Source organism: Strix aluco, chromosome Z (assembly GCF_031877795.1).
Source record: "Strix aluco isolate bStrAlu1 chromosome Z, bStrAlu1.hap1, whole genome shotgun sequence".
NCBI classification, from domain to species: Eukaryota; Metazoa; Chordata; class Aves; order Strigiformes; family Strigidae; genus Strix; species Strix aluco.
Window position 1 is genome coordinate 17,067,951 of NC_133971.1, and position 18,903 is coordinate 17,086,853.

The 18,903-nt window shown below is 37.2% G+C and overlaps 1 protein-coding gene across 1 annotated transcript in view; it reads left to right on the forward strand.

Annotated features, from left to right (window-relative positions):
• Positions 1-18,903, forward strand: part of MCCC2 (methylcrotonyl-CoA carboxylase subunit 2) — a 42,166-nt gene that overhangs the window by 22,462 nt on the left and 801 nt on the right. Inside the window, exons 8-16 of the mRNA XM_074812010.1 lie at positions 1,695-1,759; positions 2,809-2,908; positions 3,841-3,936; positions 5,164-5,236; positions 5,444-5,520; positions 7,444-7,510; positions 7,772-7,928; positions 8,702-8,816; positions 12,229-12,314. Of these exons, the coding sequence (XP_074668111.1) occupies positions 1,695-1,759; positions 2,809-2,908; positions 3,841-3,936; positions 5,164-5,236; positions 5,444-5,520; positions 7,444-7,510; positions 7,772-7,928; positions 8,702-8,816; positions 12,229-12,314 (836 nt within the window). The remainder of the gene's footprint in view (positions 1-1,694; positions 1,760-2,808; positions 2,909-3,840; positions 3,937-5,163; positions 5,237-5,443; positions 5,521-7,443; positions 7,511-7,771; positions 7,929-8,701; positions 8,817-12,228; positions 12,315-18,903) is intronic.

The following is an 18,903-nucleotide window of genomic DNA, read 5'->3' on the forward strand; positions in this document are numbered from 1 at the left end:
TACTCAGAACTTGACTGTACATGGTCATGAGCAACCTTCTCTGATTGACTCTGCTTTGAGCAGAGGAGTTAAACTAGACAATCTCCCAGAGTGGCTGACAGACTCCACAACTCCAATTCTGTGATTCGGAGAAGGAAAACTTCACCTCTGTGGAAGAGGAAAAAAGACATTTTTTTTAAAGTTTGTTGAAATTAGCATCTAGATTTCTGCACTAATAGACATCAGTGCTGTGTTCAGATTTGTGCAAAGTTCTGCAGTAGTCACAGAATCACCATATGTTATAACTGCATACTGTGTCAGATGTGTGAAGAGAGATGTATAGAATTATTTCATACAGTAGAATCGTTTAGGTTGAAATAGACCCTTAAGATAATTGAGTCTTAACTGTAAACCTAACACTGCCAAGTCCACCACTAAACTGTGTCCCTAAGTGCCACAGCTACATGTCTTTTAAATACCTTCAGGGATGCTGACTCAAGCACTTCCCTGGGCAGTCTGGCCCAGTGTTTGCTAACCATGAAGAAATTTTTCTTAATTTCTCTCAGAAGTATGTTCTTCTGTTTGTGGTTTAATGAAGACTCAAGTTAACTATGCCTCTGACAGAAGCTTTTCATTAATTAGTAACAGAATGTCACACCTTCATATTATATGGGTAGCCATTCAAATTTAAAAGCAAAAACCCTACTAGTGAAGAAATTATCTATACTTAATTTTATAAACTTGACAGTTTGGAATACATGTGGGTGTGTGTATATATATTTTTATATTTAGTGTGCTTTGGTTTTAGGCACAGAACTTGGAAACTGAGCTGTGTTTTGGAAGTGATGATAGTTTTCTCTTCCCTTGTGTCTTACACTACCTCTGTATTCTCTGTGTGTGATGAGTCATGGTTTCACCAGCTTACAGAGAATCCTTTTCAAAGCAGTTGTGGTAGAGTGGAAATGCATTAGAAAGGGGTTTTTTACCATGCAGTAGAGCATACTGCTTTATTTTAAGGAGTTCGCTCACTCTCAAATTATCCTGTCAGGTCTAAGATTTGACAAAACTAGGATTTATGTTGTGCATTCCAGGTATTTTTACAGAGATATCGTACTTGATCCAAACACTTTTATTTCATTGATAGCTTTTTTTAAGGAAATGATTCTTACTAAGTTATTGTGTGTTTAATGGAAGATTTAGAAAATGAAAACCACTAATGATTGCTTTATGGTTAATATTTAAGTAAATAACTTAAAATTCACAGAAGAGTTTGTGTATACAAAGCAAAGTTGAAGAATGCTAAGTTTCAACTGAGGTATTGGTTTTTTGAAACAGTGCGGGAAAGTATCACATTTGAAATTGCTTGTTAAGTGTCAGAAATTTTTGTGAAAATGCATGTTCATAAATATAAAGGGCATGTAAGTATACTCACTAATAACGGACACAGCAGTGTCTCCACAATAAGTGGAGAATCGTTCTCAATAAAAACTACATACTAATGCTAGAATAAGGATACAAAGTCAAAGAAATTAAGTAATTTTGACAAGATTCTGTGTTGTCACATTTTAAATGCTCTGAGGCAGATTAACTGAGGAAATATTATTAATGAAGGAGCATTTTGCAGAGATCTGTTTTATTGCTATAACTAAGCCAGTATAAATATTAACGCAAGACAAGTGTCAACTCTAAAGCTCATTTTCCTTTTCTTGTGGTAGGTTAAAGCAGCAACAGGTGAAGAGGTATCAGCAGAGGATCTTGGAGGGGCAGATCTCCACTGCAGGTTTAAAGAAATATTTGTCCAGAGTTCATCCATCCTTTAGACTTTAGTGGGGTGTTTTATTTTATTTTATTTTATTTATTTTATTTTATTTTATTTTATTTTATTTTATTTTATTTTATTTTATTTTATTTTATTTTATTTTATTTTATTTTATTTTATTTTATTTTATTTTAATGTTTTCAAAACTATATCCGAATTTTGAAAATTTAGATTTTCTTTGTCCTTATCTGGTGCTGATGAATCATTTTCTTGTTGGAGTAGCATAGTTAGCTTATGGAATAGCATAGTTACTCTAGTTCAGATCTTGTTTCCTTCATTGACTGCTTTAAAATACTTACGTGTCTAATGTACTGCAGCGTTGTGCATAATATGGAGGACTTTTCTATACTGTTTAATACGGTGTGTTAATAGAATAGTACACATTGAGAAGGATAATGTATTTTGCAGATTATGTCTTTCTTACTGTCAGAACTTACTACAAACAAGATGAAAATAGCTTGTGTTTTTGTAAAAGAATACTTGTTATCAAAACAAAGAATTCTGTGCGCTTTCCAGTTCTAATATGAAAAGAATGGTAAAGTTAGGTATTACTCTATAATAAGTATTACTGTACAATAAATGATTCATTTTTACTTCAATTTACTGAAGTGAATAAAGAGTTATTCTTAAGGGCAGTTCATAACATTTCTGTAAACTTGTTTGCTTTATAATTTCAATTTAATTTTGCAAATCAATTATAATTTCAAATTAATTTGCATTTGAACAATGTTTGTCATCTTTTATATTGACGTTTAGAGTTTTTACTTCCTAGAGTTGCTATTTTATGTCATGTCTGATAACCTGAATGTACTGTTTCAAATAAAAGTCCAGGCATGGGTTTTATTTTAAAAGTAATTTCATAACAAAACATGGAGAGCTGTATTGTAGCATCTATATTCTAAAGATAAATATTAAACTTTTAAAGTCTTAAAAGTTTTTAAAACCTCAAATTTTCATTGTCAGATTTGGTTTTTTTAAGTCTTCATATTGTTATTGTTATTTATATACAGAAAATCTGGTGTAACAGATCATTATGCTTTGGATGACAATCATGCACTTCATCTAGCAAGGAAAGCTGTAAGAAGTTTAAATCTCCAAAAGAAAGTAGACGTAAGTGTGTAAATCTGACAGCACTGCATTGTTTAAATTAGGAATGCCTTTCTTCCCCCGATTTGTACAACACATTTTCTGTCTTTGACTTTAAACACTTTGAAAATGAAAGTTATGTTTCTTGTCTTTAAAGTTTTCTCTAATGTTTCCATTCTGTAATTACATTCCTGGTGCATTATTCCCAATAAGATCACTGGGATTATATGCAAAATTGAAGCAACTAGAACAGTGCTTCAGAATCACAGAATTGTGCTCTAAGATTAATTTAGTCTTGCAAGGTGCTTAATTTAAAGCCCACATGATCATTCCCATGGACTTTAAGTTAGATACCTGCTAAAGTATCTTCTTGAATATGCATTTTCTATGATTATTAATGAAAAGGTGTAAAACTGAGGGGTTAGACCTAAATCACGTCATTGTATTGTATTGATTTGAAAATTCCTTGTAGAAAACAGGATTGATAGCATATGCAGGAGGAATTGCCTTAATTTATTTTGGCAGGAGATGCAAGAGAGTGAATTGAAGATCAAAGCTCAGCAGCTGAAGGAAGGCAAGATGTTGTTCTCAGTTGTGTGGCAAAAATCTTTATTGTTTTTTCAGAATACTACCTGCCTCATAGGGCACAGAGGAAAAGTAAGCAAATGAGAGGACATGCTTAATTTTTGATAACATGGAAGAAGTGGAGCACATACAGTATAGGCAGGAGTAGAAACAATGGTAACAGTAAGTGAGAAAGTATTATCAACCTTCAGTTTAAGAAACTTGATCTTTATGCAAAATAAGCACAAGCCAGTACAGGCATTTTGATGTGGTTGGTGAAGAGAAGACCGTGTTCAAAGCAGTTAGGAAATTAATTGTTGTTTGCTTTTTTAAGTCATAATGGGGACTAATAATTCCTTTGTTGTGTACACTGTTTTGTTAAATTGCTGCAGGTGATTATAGAACCATCCGAAGACCCTTTATTTCCTGCTGATGAAATATATGGAATAGTTGGTGACCAACTAAAAAGAAACTTTGATGTCAAAGAGGTATGAATATAAATGCAAGATCCATACATGCATGCACTCAGTTTCTTGCAGGAAATCACTCTTTATATCATTATAGTTTGTCTACAGAAACCTGGTTTGGGGTATATAGTGAATATTTAAATGTCATAACATCTTGTAATGCATTTTTTTATATTTTTTGTCCAGCGAATCCATTGCAATGGCAATGACATATTGAAAATATCATGCTTTTTGGTTATACTTTTAGGAAGGATGAGCAAGGATGAGAGATTGATAACATTTTTGAAAAAGCTGCCACCAAATGGGGAACTTTGCATTGGTAAAGCATTCGATAGACTTGCTGAGTGATGTGATAGCTTCTCTTTTTCTGTTAATCCTGTGAAAGTAAAGATCAAATATTTAAAAATCTGTGGAGTTTAAGCACCCCAAACAATTCAGTGCTCTCCCAACCACAGATGGAGACTATTGTACTCTACTACAGGTCTTCTGTAATTATTTGCCTCAGTACCTTCATCCAAGACCACATCCTTTCTCATATTTTGCATAGATCCCATATTCAGAGCCTTTTTCACTACCAATAAAGTATTTATTTTAGGAAGTCTCTTAGTATGTACCTTTCTTAAAATACTTTTCAAAAATTACTAGGATTTGCTTTGCATTAAGGGACAAAAAGATGAACACTTTTATTAAGTCTCACACTACACTCAAAAGTTGTAATAGCTTGGATTTATGTTCTTTTAGAGTTGAAATAAATATCTTCTGGCAAATGTCTTGCTAGCAATGGATCTGTATTTATTTAAAATGACTCCTTTGCATCTCAGAGAAACCTCAGATCAGATCTTCGTTATTTTTGTATGTCACAAACTTAAGCAAAGCTGAAAATAAACTTATCTCTAAGAAAGTGACTCATAGGTGTATATGTTTTTCTCTGATTAATATTTAATATAGCCAGAGGTAGCACTTTTTCTTTGAAATTTAACTAATCAGGAAAACTTTGTTCCTATATAATTTAAACTATTCAGTTAGAATATTCTTAATCTTGAAACTTCAATTTTTATAAATATTAGATAAATCACACTTTAAAAAGTAAATGAGCTTTGCCTGACATCCAGACTGTTTATATGGTTGATGTTCTTTAAATGGAAAGTGTTTAATTGCAAGTTGTATGTTAGCATGGCCTTTCTTTCTAAAGAAATCAAAAACTACGAAGGATAGGAATTTCATTATATTTTTCTATTTTTTCTTAAGGTCATTGCTAGAATTGTAGACGGAAGTAAGTTTGATGAATTCAAAGCCTTATATGGGGATACTTTAATTACAGGTATTTAGAAATACATTATAATTATTCTGTATGTGTTCTCACTGGATTTATAGCTGGATTTATTCTGTTTGGCTAACCCACCATTTTTTTAGTAACACTTTTCTGCAAAAGAACAGCAGTTTCTATTGCCAAGAGAAAGTATTACCTTTATATGCTATGGTAAAATAAATATATGTGAAAATTTACAAATTTATCTTTCTCCTTCAGGATTTGCAAGAATATTTGGTTATCCAGTAGGAATTATTGGAAACAATGGAGTTCTTTTCTCAGAGTCAGCAAAAAAGGTAAATAAATGATTAGCTGCGTTGCCATTGAGAAACAAAACTTCTGGTGGAGAGCTTGCTCTTGAAATAAGGAACTTCTTTAAATAATGAAAGTGGACTGGCTCCACATTTTTAATGTAAACATGAATAGCTTAATAAGCTGTAAAAATAATTGACCATATTTTAGAAACAGTTTAAATAGTATATCCTGAAACTTACAGCTACTACAAGAAACGTCCATCCTGATTGCATAAAGTACCCTATTAGTTACCTAACCTCTAGAATGTTAAGTACTACAATAAACGACATCATTGTTTTTGTAATAACTGGAAAGTTATAAGTTGTGCGGCAGCTCCTGGCTTAGACTAATGAGTGATAATATATGCAGTCTCATAAAATTGTGAACTAAAATACATGTTTGTGAACTGAAGGGCATCTTCGATGGAATATTGTGATTGCATTATAGTTAACAGTACTTTACAGATGGGCTTGTGGGGTTGGTGGTGATAAAGAGTTTCTGAGTATGGCAGAGTGGTTGGTTACCTTGTTCCATGTTCTTTGTTTAGTTCTTTATTTTTTCAAGAAACTACTGTCAGTTGAATTTTTTGTAATAGCAATTGTATATGGTAGTTTTGTTCTAGCAGGCTCCTCAAACTAATGTTGAGGAAATCGGTATTGAAAATCTATAGGCAAAAGGAAGCCTTGATGAGAGATTTGGAGAAAGGAACTAATTTTACTTGATTTATTGCTGTGATAACATAATACATGGAATTGAGTTTCGTATACTGGATGAATACTTTCAACTTGGAGCAGTGCAGTGAATGACATTGTTTTCGGCTAGCCTTTGTTTTAACACAGTTATTTCCAAGTTGAAAATAACTCTTTCAGTATTTGTAATACTTTCAATATTTTTCTGATAACTTAGTGCTGCAACTTTCTTCCTACCAATGAAGAAAATGTAAGGAATCTTCCCCTGCTGACTTTTGCTGGCATATCAGTACTGTAAGAGCAGATGGTCAAGTTTCACTTGTTTCACTTATAGAGAGACCTTTGTCAATGATATTGCTTCTGTAAGCATCATAATCTAACAATATTCTTTTTGTTTTCTATTTTTGTAATGAGTTGTGACACATGTTTTCCTGTGATCATACCTATGCTTTTCGAGTGCTGAAAAAGCCAGCTAAAGATTATGCTTCATGATTTTTCTCTCTTTCTTGTTTTCTTTTCATAAATTTTGCTGGTTTTGTATTGTGAAGAGGTTAGAGGTTTTTTCAGTTGCTGTGCTACATACCTTTTTGTTTTTTTACCAGCAGTGCGTAAATAACCTGAGGAACTTCATTGATTTCGATTATTTCTGGTTGAAACAGAAGCTTGGAATCTACTATTTCTATCTTTGCTAGGAAAATGGTCCTGTCCTAGAAAATGGGGAGAGCGCTTTTGCCCTTAATAAAAGGAAAGAGTGTTACAGTAATTGGCAGGGCCATGAGCAGATAGTGTATGTGGCCTTTCCCAATTTCAGCAGCAATTTTGTACAGCAAATGGGGAGGGTTTTTTTTCTGACTGGCTGTCGTGATTTCCATGACACAGTCTTACAAGACTTGGTGTCACATGCCCCACTGTGAAGCTAGCTGTCTGTGGTTTAACAACATATTGACTGAGTCAAAACAGTTGAGCTTTTCAGTATGAGCAGTAACGCTTTTTAAGGATGTTATTTCTGCTTTACCCTTGGAGTCACACATTTTTGGCATTTTCTTCTGCTAGAGTGAATGCATGTTTTGTAGTTGACTTTGGATGAAGCAGAAGTAGTACAGCACTTCATGATGCAAATACTCCTGTGGACTTCAGTGGAAGGAGATCTGTCACAGACTTCAGAGTGCTGGTAGTGATAGCTTCGCTGATCCAACTTTTAATGGCTTACTTTTTTTTTTTCTTTCCCCTTCACAGGGTACACATTTTATTCAGTTGTGTTGCCAGAGAAACATTCCCATTGTGTTTTTGCAGAATATTACAGGTGAATAAGCTCAATATTTTGTGGTTACACTATGTTGTTAGCTGTTGAGGCTATGACATTTAGATAGCATCTTGTGTGCTTTGTTGTACCTACATCTCCAGCCTGTTCTGAGATCAGCCTGACAGCATCTGGTGAAGGCCTTGCCTTGTGATCTGTTCTTCATTTTTTTTCTGCATGTGCTATAAAGCATGTAGTATGATGTATAGCACAGTATAATAATATAAAGTTAGTGAGCTTTTTTTTCATGTTGTAATTCTTTAGGTTTCATGGTTGGTAGAGAATATGAAGCTGGAGGGATAGCAAAAGATGGTGCCAAGATGGTAACTGCTGTAGCTTGTGCCAGTGTACCTAAAATAACTGTGATTATCGGTGGTTCTTATGGAGCTGGAAACTATGGGATGTGTGGAAGAGCATATAGGTAAGTGTTACTTGAAATTAGGACAGGAGATAAGACTAAGTTAAGACAACATAACCTTGGAAGTCCTTGTGTGAAAAATTATTTAAACTCTTGCAGAAGTTGTGCTATTGGAAGAAAAAACAGTTCTCAGTGAATATGGTCATAAGTAAATAACAACCTGACAAACCTGTAGAGGTAGGCTCACAATTAACCTTGAATTAGGTGACAGAGATCTTCTAACATGCTTTTCTCCCATTTTACCTCTTGGAGGAAAAATTGTAGAGTCCAAAACAATCATTTGGCAGTATGGGCTGCTCCTCTATTCTGCATTCATATGAAGAGTACCAGCTTGTGTAAAAAATCCTCATTCACTTTAATGAGTCTGTTTTTATGAGTAATGTTTGCAGAACCCCTAAGGATTTACTTTTTTGACCCCTTGGACATGACTCATAAATTTTTTTTCATTTTTCAAGGTCCCAGATACCATTGAAGTTGTGGGTGATATTTTTAAACAGAAAAATTTTGGGGGCTGTGGGGGGCTGGGTGTAAGATGAAGAGATTCAAGAAAAAGAGAAATTAATGTTTAAGGTGCTTGAATATAGGAAATGAGCAGAATTTTCACATTTTCAAACATAATGCTGCAAGCACTGAAGTACATTAATTTGCATTCTTTAAAAACAAATATGCTGTAAGATTGTCATGCACAAAAATGAATTCTTAGCTAAGAAAGAATTAGTTCTTTATTAGGAAATAAGGCGATGTCTTATTTTAATATTTAATATGTATCTTTTCAGTCCAAGATTTCTTTATGTGTGGCCAAATTCTCGCATATCGGTGATGGGAGGGGAACAAGCTGCAACTGTTCTAGCTACAATAGCTAAGGACCAAAAGGCAAGGGAGGGAAAACAGGTACAGCTTTCTTCTTTCATTTGCAGTAATGTCATTATCTTTTACTCATTCACCTGAGTTGCTCACTTTATGAGCTAGGAAAGGACATTAGAGTGAGACACCAGTAACTGTCATTCTCCCAATGCCACCTAGTGCATTGTGAAGATCATTCATGACGTTTCTTGTCATTGTTTAAAAAGGGGAGTATTTCTCATATCATCATCTTTTTATACTTTGTGCACCAGATTATTCTGCCCAAGGTGAGCAGCCAGGAATCCTCCCTGATTTGGAAGTATGAGGAGGAATATGTAGGAATAAAGTGTCTTTCCAATTATTTTTGAAGTAGGCAGTTTTGTAGAAATCTGATCTTCAGATTATTCAGTGACTGAGAATTATGAAACTTTATGAAAATCATGAAACAGCGGAAGTCTGTAGAAGTTTGGAAAAGGTTTTGACTCATTTCAACATTTTAATTGAAAATTAGTGTATTGTGTTTAATAATCTTTCTAGTTTTTCAGTACACTCTTTTCTGCTATTTTTTAAATTACATTGTTTATGCTTATACTGGTGTCTTGATCCCATAAGAAGTAATTTTATTGTGATGTCTTAAAATTGCTTGTATTTAACATGAGTAGTTATTCCGAATTATGAAGCAGTATGTACATGTTATCTCAACAGTTCTTTTTTCTACACTTTACATGGGCTTTCTGTGGATAGAATATATTCACAAAATCACAGAATCACAGAATCGTCTCGGTTGGAAACAACCTTGAAGATCATCTAGTCCAACCTTTAACCTAGCATTAGCAGTTTCCAACTACACCATATCCCTCAGCGCTATGTCAACCCTACTCTTAAACACCTCCAGGGATGGGGACTCCACCACCTCCCTGGGCAGCCCATTCCAACACCTAACAACCCGTTCTGTAAAGAAATGCTTCCTAATATCTAGTCTAAACCTTCCCTGGCGCAACTTGAGGCCATTCCCTCTTGTCTTATCACTCATTACTTGGTTAAAGAGGCTCATCCCCAGCTCTCTGCAATCTCCTTTCAGGTAGTTGTAGAGGGCGATGAGGTCTCCCCTCAGCCTCCTCTTCTCCAGACTAAACAACCCCAGTTCCCTCAGCCGTTCCTCGTACGACATGTGCTCCAGACCCTGCACCAGCTTCGTTGCCCTTCTCTGGACACGCTCGAGTAATTCAATGTCCTTTTTGTAGTGAGGGGCCCAAAACTGAACACAGTAATCGAGGTGCGGCCTCACCAGTGCCGAGTACAGGGGTAAGATCACTTCCCTGTCCCTGCTGGCCACGCTATTTCTGATACAAGCCAGGATGCCATTGGCCTTCTTGGCCACCTGGGCACACTGCTGGCTCCTGTTCAGCCGGCTGTCAATCAACACCCCCAGGTCCCTCTCTGACTGGCAGCTCTCCAGCCACTCCTCCCCAAGCCTGTAGCGCTGCTGGGGCTTGTTGTGGCCCAAGTGCAGCACCCGGCATTTGGCCTTATTGAAACTCCTCCAGTTGGCCTTAGCCCATCGCTCCAGCCTGTCCAGGTCTCTCTGCAGAACCTCCCTACCCTCGAGCAGATCAACACTCCCACCCAACTTGGTGTCATCTGCAAACTTACTGAGGGTGCACTCGATCCCCTCGTCTAGATCATCAATAAAGATGTTAAACAAGAGTGGCCCCAAAACCAAGCCCTGGGGGACACCACTCGTGACCAGCCGCCAACTGGATTTAACTCCATTCACCACAACTCTTTGGGCCCGGCCATCCAGCCGGTTTTTTACCCAGCAAAGCGTGCGATCATCTAAGCCTCGAGCAGCCAGTTTCGCCAGGAGAATGCTGTGGGAAACTGTGTCAAAGGCCTTGCTAAAGTCAAGGTAAACTACATCCACAGCCTTTCCCTCACCCAATATGCAGGTTGCCCTGTCATAGAAGGAGATCAGGTTTGTCAAGCAGGACCTGCCTTTCATAAACCCCTGCTGACTGGGCCTGATCATCTGGTTGTCCCGCATGTGTTGTGTGATGGTACTCAGGATGAGCTGCTCCATCAGCTTCCCGGGTACCGAAATCAAGCTGACAGGCCTGTAATTTCCCGGATCATCCTTCTGACCCTTCTTATAGATGGGCATCACATTGGCCAATTTCCAATCTGTTGGGACCTCCCCGGTCAGCCAGGACTGCTAGTAAATGATGGAAAGCGGCTTGGCGAGCACCCCAGCCAGCTCCTTCAGCACTCTTGGGTGTATCCCATCCGGTTCCATAGACTTCTGTGTGTCTATGTGGTGTAGCAGGTTACTGACTCTCTCCTGGATTGCGGGGGGTTCGTTCTCCCAGTCTCTATCGTCTGGCTGAGGAGGCTGGATTCCCTCAATACAACTTGTCTTGTTATTAAAGACTGAGGCAAAGAAGGCATTAAGTACCTCAGCCTTCCCCTCATCACTTGCTACCAAGTTTCCTTCAGCATCTAGCAGGGGATGGAGACTCACCCTGGTCTTTCTTTTGCTATTGACATACTTATAGAAACATTTCTTGTTATCTTTGATTGCTGAAGCCAGATTAATTTCCAGCTGGGCTTTGGACCTCCTGATTTCTGCCCTGCATAGCCTCACAACCTCTTTGTAATCATTGTGAGTGGCTAGCCCCTTCCTCCAGAGGCTGTAAACTCTCCTTTTCTCCCTGAGTTGCAGCCAAAGCTCCCTGTTTAGCCAGGGTTGTCTTCTCTGCCACCAGTTCTCTTACAGCACCTGGGGACCGCCTGCTCCTGAGCCATAAACACTTCCTTCTTAAAGAGCGCCCAGCCTTCCTGGACCCCTACACCCTTCAGGACCATCTCCCAAGGGATCCTGTCAAGCTGGTGCCTAAACAAGACAAAGTCAGCCCTTTGGAAGTCCAGGATGTCAGTCCTGCTTAGCCCTTTCACCCTAATCTATCTCTGTCTTAATTTCCCAGATCCCTAAGATGGGCACATTGATACCCAGAAAGAAGTTTGAAAAAAGTAATTGTAGTTAATGTCAGTAAAATGTGTTAGAAACTTGGAAATTTTCTGAATCACAGTGGTAACCACTTTGGACCATAGAGAAAGGCAGTGTTAGAATAGCACAGACTTGTTTTAGTAAAAAATCTTGCCAAAGGCAACTCAGCGTGGCATTTATATTCAGTACAGTAGCTTCAGTAATTTTTCATATGCTAATCCCCAGTTATTCTTATACTCAGGTATATTTTTACCATCGTTTTCCCACCCCCCTCCATTCTGAAAAGTAGTCAAATATGCTAAATTGTTAATTGTGTGTTAAAAAGTGGAAAAACATTGGGGAGATGAGTTAGGCAGTTTCTTCAAGTTTGATGCTACATATAAAGCTCTGCTGTCATTGTGAAAGAAAATACTAAAGAACATCTTATCAGTGTTTGTTTATTTGCCTGGTTTTTAGTTATCTGAGGCAGATGAAGCAGCTTTGAAGGAGCCAATTATTAGGAGGTTTGAGGAGGAAGGAAACCCTTATTATTCCAGTGCAAGGTAATGTATAAATGACTTCTCCAAAATTTAACTGTAATCACGTGGCATAAAAATAACATCTAAATCTTGGTGTTCAAGAACAGCAGAACAGAGCAATCTGGAACAAAGATTATGTTTGATGTGCTGGAGTACAATGCAACAAGCTTCAAATCAACGTTTTATCTGTCTTGTCTCTGAGACTTTGTAGTATGTATTGTTTCAGAAGAAGGCATGCTCTTACAGGAATTATTCTGCTGGTTCTGTAAGTAAGGATATGGTGGCATGGAGTTTATATTCTGTGTATTTTATTCTGGATAAGTTTTATACTGTTCTCCCCAGTGTAGTATCTGGTCACCTTTGTGCCCATTGAACAGTGTAGTGACTGGCTCTGCATGTGTGTTAGGAAGAATTCATTTTAGTAGGATTCTGCAAGTAGAAGAGGCCAGTGGTAAAGGAGAAGTTTCAGGAAGACCTGAAGCCATTTGCAAATCTCAAGTCATGATCTTGGTAGGTGACTGCATTGGATGATAGCAATTTGGATAGGCCATTAGCTGATGGGTACAGCATATTCATGTTTGTTGAGAAGTCCTTTGCAGCATTTTGTGCTCAGGTTAATGGAATATTAGTAAATGCCCAGGATCTAGTTAGGCTAATGAAGCAAGGTGACATCCTGGAGTGTTACCTCTGGAAACTAGCTTGGAGGCTTTCCTGGCCTCTGATTGTTACTCTGCATCAGTTTCATCCTGTCTGTACTAACCTTCCTGCAATTTTTCTGCTTGTGGTATCCAAAGCTAATTCTCCACAGACTCTCAGCTGCTAATGATGGTAGAGGGTAGCATATAATAATGTAGAGGCTTTACTGTGCCTCCATGGCTTCTCATTTTGCAGAAGGAATATTAGTCTCATACAACAGTGGAGTCTGCTGTATGTATGCTTTTGTATAGCTGAATTAAAATTACTGATGGTTTTCTTACCTGGAAGCTGGAAAGTCTGGAAACAAACTGAGAAACTGAGTACCCAGTGGCTAGGATATAATAAATTTTGATGTGGACATCATGGGCAGAAATTATGAGAACAGGTGGGTGCAAGATACTCTGTTAATGTCATATGGATGCCAATAAGAGGAGTTTGGGGGCTTTTTATCTAACTTGACACCTGCTTAATCTGATGTATGACAAATGTGATACAGCAGCAACAGCAGCAGCATAGCATCACTGAGCTCCTTTATGAATTGTTTCTCACGATCTGAAGGAAGATATAAAAGTAATGGTAGCTTTTACGCTGTTTTCTGTTGGGGCAGTGGAATGAACCTGACTGAAATAATTGTACCCGGGGGATTCATACTCGTTTTAATGTTTAGTTAACTGAGTGCCTTCATCAAATGGAAGCTCTTGCCATTGTGCCCTGGCTGGTGCTGTGATGGAGTAAGTATTCTCAGTAGGATATGTAACACAGGGTTTGTAGTGTCATCTAGTGGTGCAGTCATATAGCATGTGGGTCATGGATTTAGGGAGGGTTTAGTCGCGTTACTGTTTGGTCTCTGCTTCTGCCAGAGGCCTATGTAGTAGTGTTGCAGAGTCATAGATATTCTTAACTTCTTAAGGTTTTATGCATGTGTACAACCCCCCACTGCTACTAAGTTACAGTTCACTGGAGTTTTTACATAAAACCAGTGAGAATACTTTTGTGAAATCCTGAATTCTTATTAATATGGACTTTCTGGTAGCACACTGGTTTTGATTTTTTTTTTTTTCATTTTTTAAATTGATTTAAATTTCATAGCGTTTTCCCCAAATTGAGAGATGTTGTCAGCTGTTAAAAACTTTTGCGCTTTTAGTAGCACTTAAAGATCAAGCCTAGTACCCGTGTCACAGAACCTTGTGCCCTGATGCAAGAAGGAAAAATTAAAACACATATTATCATCTTTTATAACTGGATTTTAAGGTGAATTTTCCACTGATACAATAGCATTTAAAAAAATGAGTCAAACTGTATTTAAAATTAATCCCTACCATGGAGGGGAAGATGAATGGTGATTTTTTTTTTTTTACATTTGCTTTTTGTTGTATGTTCACTGGAAACACGATCATAGCCTCTTTGTACTCATGATTGAAAATAATTTGATTTATTTAACATTCAATACATTCAGTATAGCAATATAAAAACTTGTCCTCTCCCAGAAACCAACAGACCATTGTCAGCATTTACAACAGTAAGCTACTAATCTGCAAGGAAGTAGTTTTACATATAAGATTAAGGTCAGAATTTTTAAAAGTCAGACTCTAAATTTTTAATAATGTCTAGTGGTTTTTGACATGAAACTTGAGTATTTAACTCCAGTTTTGTGCTCTCTACTGAGCAACTTTTACCAGTTTATGTTTCCAGAATATCTGGTTATTTTGTGAAGTTAGGTTGCAAATCCAGAAGGCACCTCAGTAAATAGCCTGTTTGCCTAGCCAAGGGGTCAGGAAGTGCTCTTAATGTTAGGCGTCCTGTCCTTCATTTAAAAAAGCAGAGTAGTTACCTACTTCTTACTATGCCTGTGGCTTGGAAGGGAAACTTAACTTGCATAAGGTGTGAGCTGACTGAGAACCAGCATGGGTCTGGGTTGCATGTAGCTGGGTTTGTGTGTTGCTGCACTCAGGCTAATAAGCCCAGCTGAGACATGAAGTCAAATGTCAGAGCTGAATCCCGCTGAGATTCATCCGGCTAAAAGCAATGAAAATGAAATGCCCCTTTTCACTGAGGAGTGCTTGTGAGAAGAGTGTGTGACTGGTTCAGGTCAAGACAGTCCAGGCTGGCTTCTCTCTCTCTTCAATCCCTGAAGGTACAGTCTGCATTGTCTAGGAGCTCTTAATTGCTCTCTGCTGTCTTGTGGAGATAATTTGGTATATCAGTAGATACTCTTGTGCTTTCTGCCCTGGTTTCATGCTTTCCTAATAATATTGCGACACGTGTCCTTTCTTTCCTTTATTTATTGCTAATTCCTAAGCAAGATCTCAGACTAATAGCTCAAAAGTTTTCATTACTGTGGAGTAGTCTGCCTAAGCATAAACAATGAGATGAAGTAGGATTACAGTTTTTGCAGCAAGTATTTTACCTGAGGGAGGGATTTAGCCACCTTGTACCTTGGAGCCAACCCATTTGTCAGCCAACATCTGCAGCTGCTTATTGATGAACATTCACCGTAGGTCAGGAAGAACTAATCTGTTCCCTTTGCTCTCAAGGATGCTTCCTGTCTTGTCCCAAGGATGGTAAAAAAAAACAGTTGACCATCAACCAGATGTCAGGGTGCTGTATTGAAATTGCATCTGCACAGCCTTGGTTTTGTCCGATGCTAACTAGATCCCTCCCCCAGAAAGACCAACAAGAAAACTGCAATAAACAGCTTTGTGTTACTGAGAGGAAAGATAGGCAAAAAGACTGCTGCACAGGTGTTGCTGCTCGGATGCAGCCAGTTTGGAGGCTCCCTCACACTGTTCTGTTGCTAAGATATGGGGACCCTATACCTCACCCCTAATGTCCATTGAGATTGATGTGACCCTTCCAGTTGACTTCATTAGGCTTTGAATCAAGCTTTTAGCAGTAAGAATGAGAGGGAAGGAAAATGCCCTAATGATCTTAAAATACAAGCAAATTTTGCTATTTACTCTGTTTATATAATTTTGCTTATAAATTATAACTTGTTTATACATACAGGATGTCAGTACTATTCCCTGCAGTTGTATTTTCTAATCAAAATTTAATCAATTATTTGATTAGAACCTTTCACAGTGAGCAGTCTTAATTAACAGGAGTCATTAGACAGCACCCTTTTTAATGAGTTACATTAATCTGCTTACAGCCTTCTAAAAGGATTTTAGCAGTTTTCATCTTAACAAATTACATGAGCATTTTACTTGTGGGGACTTAATTTCTTTTACTCACAGTGTCTCGGTTACAAATATTTTATGTGTAGTTGTGACTCATGTTCTAGCAATGGGGTTTTAATAGACAGTTTAATTATTAATGCTACATCCCAGTAGAGAATGTAGCTTTCTTTAAACAAAAGAGAAGCAGAAGACAGGGGTAACCATATGTAAGCAGCTTGACTTTCATGCAACATAAAATCTTTGTGGTTGTTAATATAAGTTAATTTTGTTTGGTCTTACAAAAAACCAAATCTGCCATTAAAACGTGCTTCAGTGTTTATTACAGTAGTAGTCACTATAAAGTTGCGGCTTGGAAGGTACCGCATTAAGTTGGTGATTCTTTTTGATTCATTTCATCCCTGCCCTTCGCAGGCCCTTAGCAGATTTATTAAACACTTTTAAGAAGTATGAATTCCTTCATCCAGTTTCAATGTGTTTCATAAATAAAAAGTTAATTGCAAGTGTTCATTAAAAAAAGTTGATACGCAGAGCAAACAAATGTGTAACAGCCAAAAATACCCAAATTTGCTTAAAACCAGAAGTTACTGTGTTTGAGATTGTTCTTACAGTTGTTTTTTGTACACAGTCCCAAGAAAACAAAGGGACTGTTGTTGATTTGACCTCACAAAACTACTTTGCTTTTCACTATTAATAGGGATTTTCTCCGTCCGTTTGGTGATTAATCCGACTATATTCATCAAAACTAAATCAAGATCTAAAATACAAGAAGGAAAGAAAAGCATATGCATTAAACTTTGGTGATGCATACTTCGTGATGTTGAAAGTATAGGAGATAGTCTTAACTTGGCCATTCTGTCATGTTTGATTATATGAACAGGTATAACCACTGTCTTGGGGAAAGACAAGAGAATTCAAACAGCTCTTAAGTATGTCTCAGAAAACCAAGGTCCTTTGGTTATTTTGAACAAAAAGGCTTCTAATTGGTTTTGCTGTATGGTAAGAAGCACTTACTCTTGAGTCTTTTTTCAATGGAATATTTTTAAAATATGCCAAAATACTTTAATCAGTCATTACTTACAATTTAAAGCTACAGTTGAGAAAGGAACCACACAGGATGGTGTGGTTCACATGAACCACACTGCAATACCATGCTCTTTATCCAGAATATGATATAGACAATTCTTGTGTGTCTTCTGCAACAGAATTTGCTGGTTAGTACCACTTCGGTGCAGACAGAATATTCAAAAGTTAGAATATTCCAATGCACAGCTTACTAGCCTCCTAGAAAGGAGGTACTCACTGAGAATCCTAAAATGAGAACAGATTAGATAGAGCTGTGGTTTATATTTGTAATTTGGATTTATAGCATTTTTTTTACCTTGAAAGAAGTTCTTTTTTTTCCCAGACTTCTTTCTATGCTGGCTGGGACCTGTTGGCCAGGTCAGTGAGTGCCACAGCTACTGTGTTGTAAAATTTCTTTAATCAAGCTTTTGTTTTCAGTCCCAAAAAAGAAACAGCATAAATTTGCCAAATTAACAGCAGTCTTCTCCAAATCCCTTTCTCCTTTTGTACTTCGGCTTTGCTCTTGTGCCCCATTTAGGGTAAGTCTTTTCTACTTTGGGAGCTGCACCATGATAAGATGTATTTGTAGTAGAAGGTTCTTTCTGAGTTGGATATCTTTTTTATTCTCTCTCTGCTAATTGGAGAACAAGCTTCTAAGATGAGTCTGAAGCCTTTTGCCTCATCTTGTTACAGGTGTCCTTTATTGCAATTCCACTTTGTGCATCCTAGAATAGATACATGCACTTGTTGTAAAATAAAAAGCATACATTGTCAGTCTCTTAATATTTTTTACCTGATTTGATGAATATTGCTTTTACAACAAATGGCAAAATAAAACAAAGGTGGAAAACACTGAGAAGTGTCTGCTGCTGCCTTGAGCTTACCAGCATTTATTTATGTACAGTTTGCAGTGCTCTTTCTTTTGGGGGTGAGGTTAGCACATTTAGTATTAAGAGTGCAAAATACATAGTAGATTTTTTTCAATTAATCATCAAACAATTGGAAATTTGCAGCTGGAAGCTTCAGTTAGAAAGGAATGGCTGTGCTTTCTCTTGGTAGAGTCAGTCTTACCTCTCTATTCATGACAAATAATTAAACATTAGCCAACACTGAAGTAAGTTCAAAAGGATTGCAAAATAATTCTCTAGGAAAAATAGGATGAAGGAGAAGCATCACTGTCTTAACCAAAGTTACTGTGCATATGTTTTGTAGACCCTGATTAAAATGCATGCTTATTTAAGTGAGACTGGGTTGCAATAAGCAGGGTGGTATCTTGTTTAAATATCTTGCTGGGGAGATAGTACTTAGATTTAAAGTTTTGTGGCCTGCTGGGGGTTTTGACGTGGATTTTATTTTGGGTAGGATGGAGTTGTCATTGAGAACTGATGCCACAAGTACTTTAATTTTTGGATAATATCAAAGAGACTAGTTATAAGTGTTTGTGGAATTTGGTAATTGCTCACTCATAATTTAATTGCCTTCAGGCTGGGTTAAGGAGGGTATTAACTTAAAGTTGTTTAGAAATGGACTTCGGAAAAAATAAATACAACCATTACTGGAAATACTTGAAATTTCCTCTGGCTCTTTTAATGATGAAAGAATAAACACTTGTATGATCCTCATCTGGCAGCTGAACTAACCTGAATAACGTATATAATGATGTGACATAGTCCTTA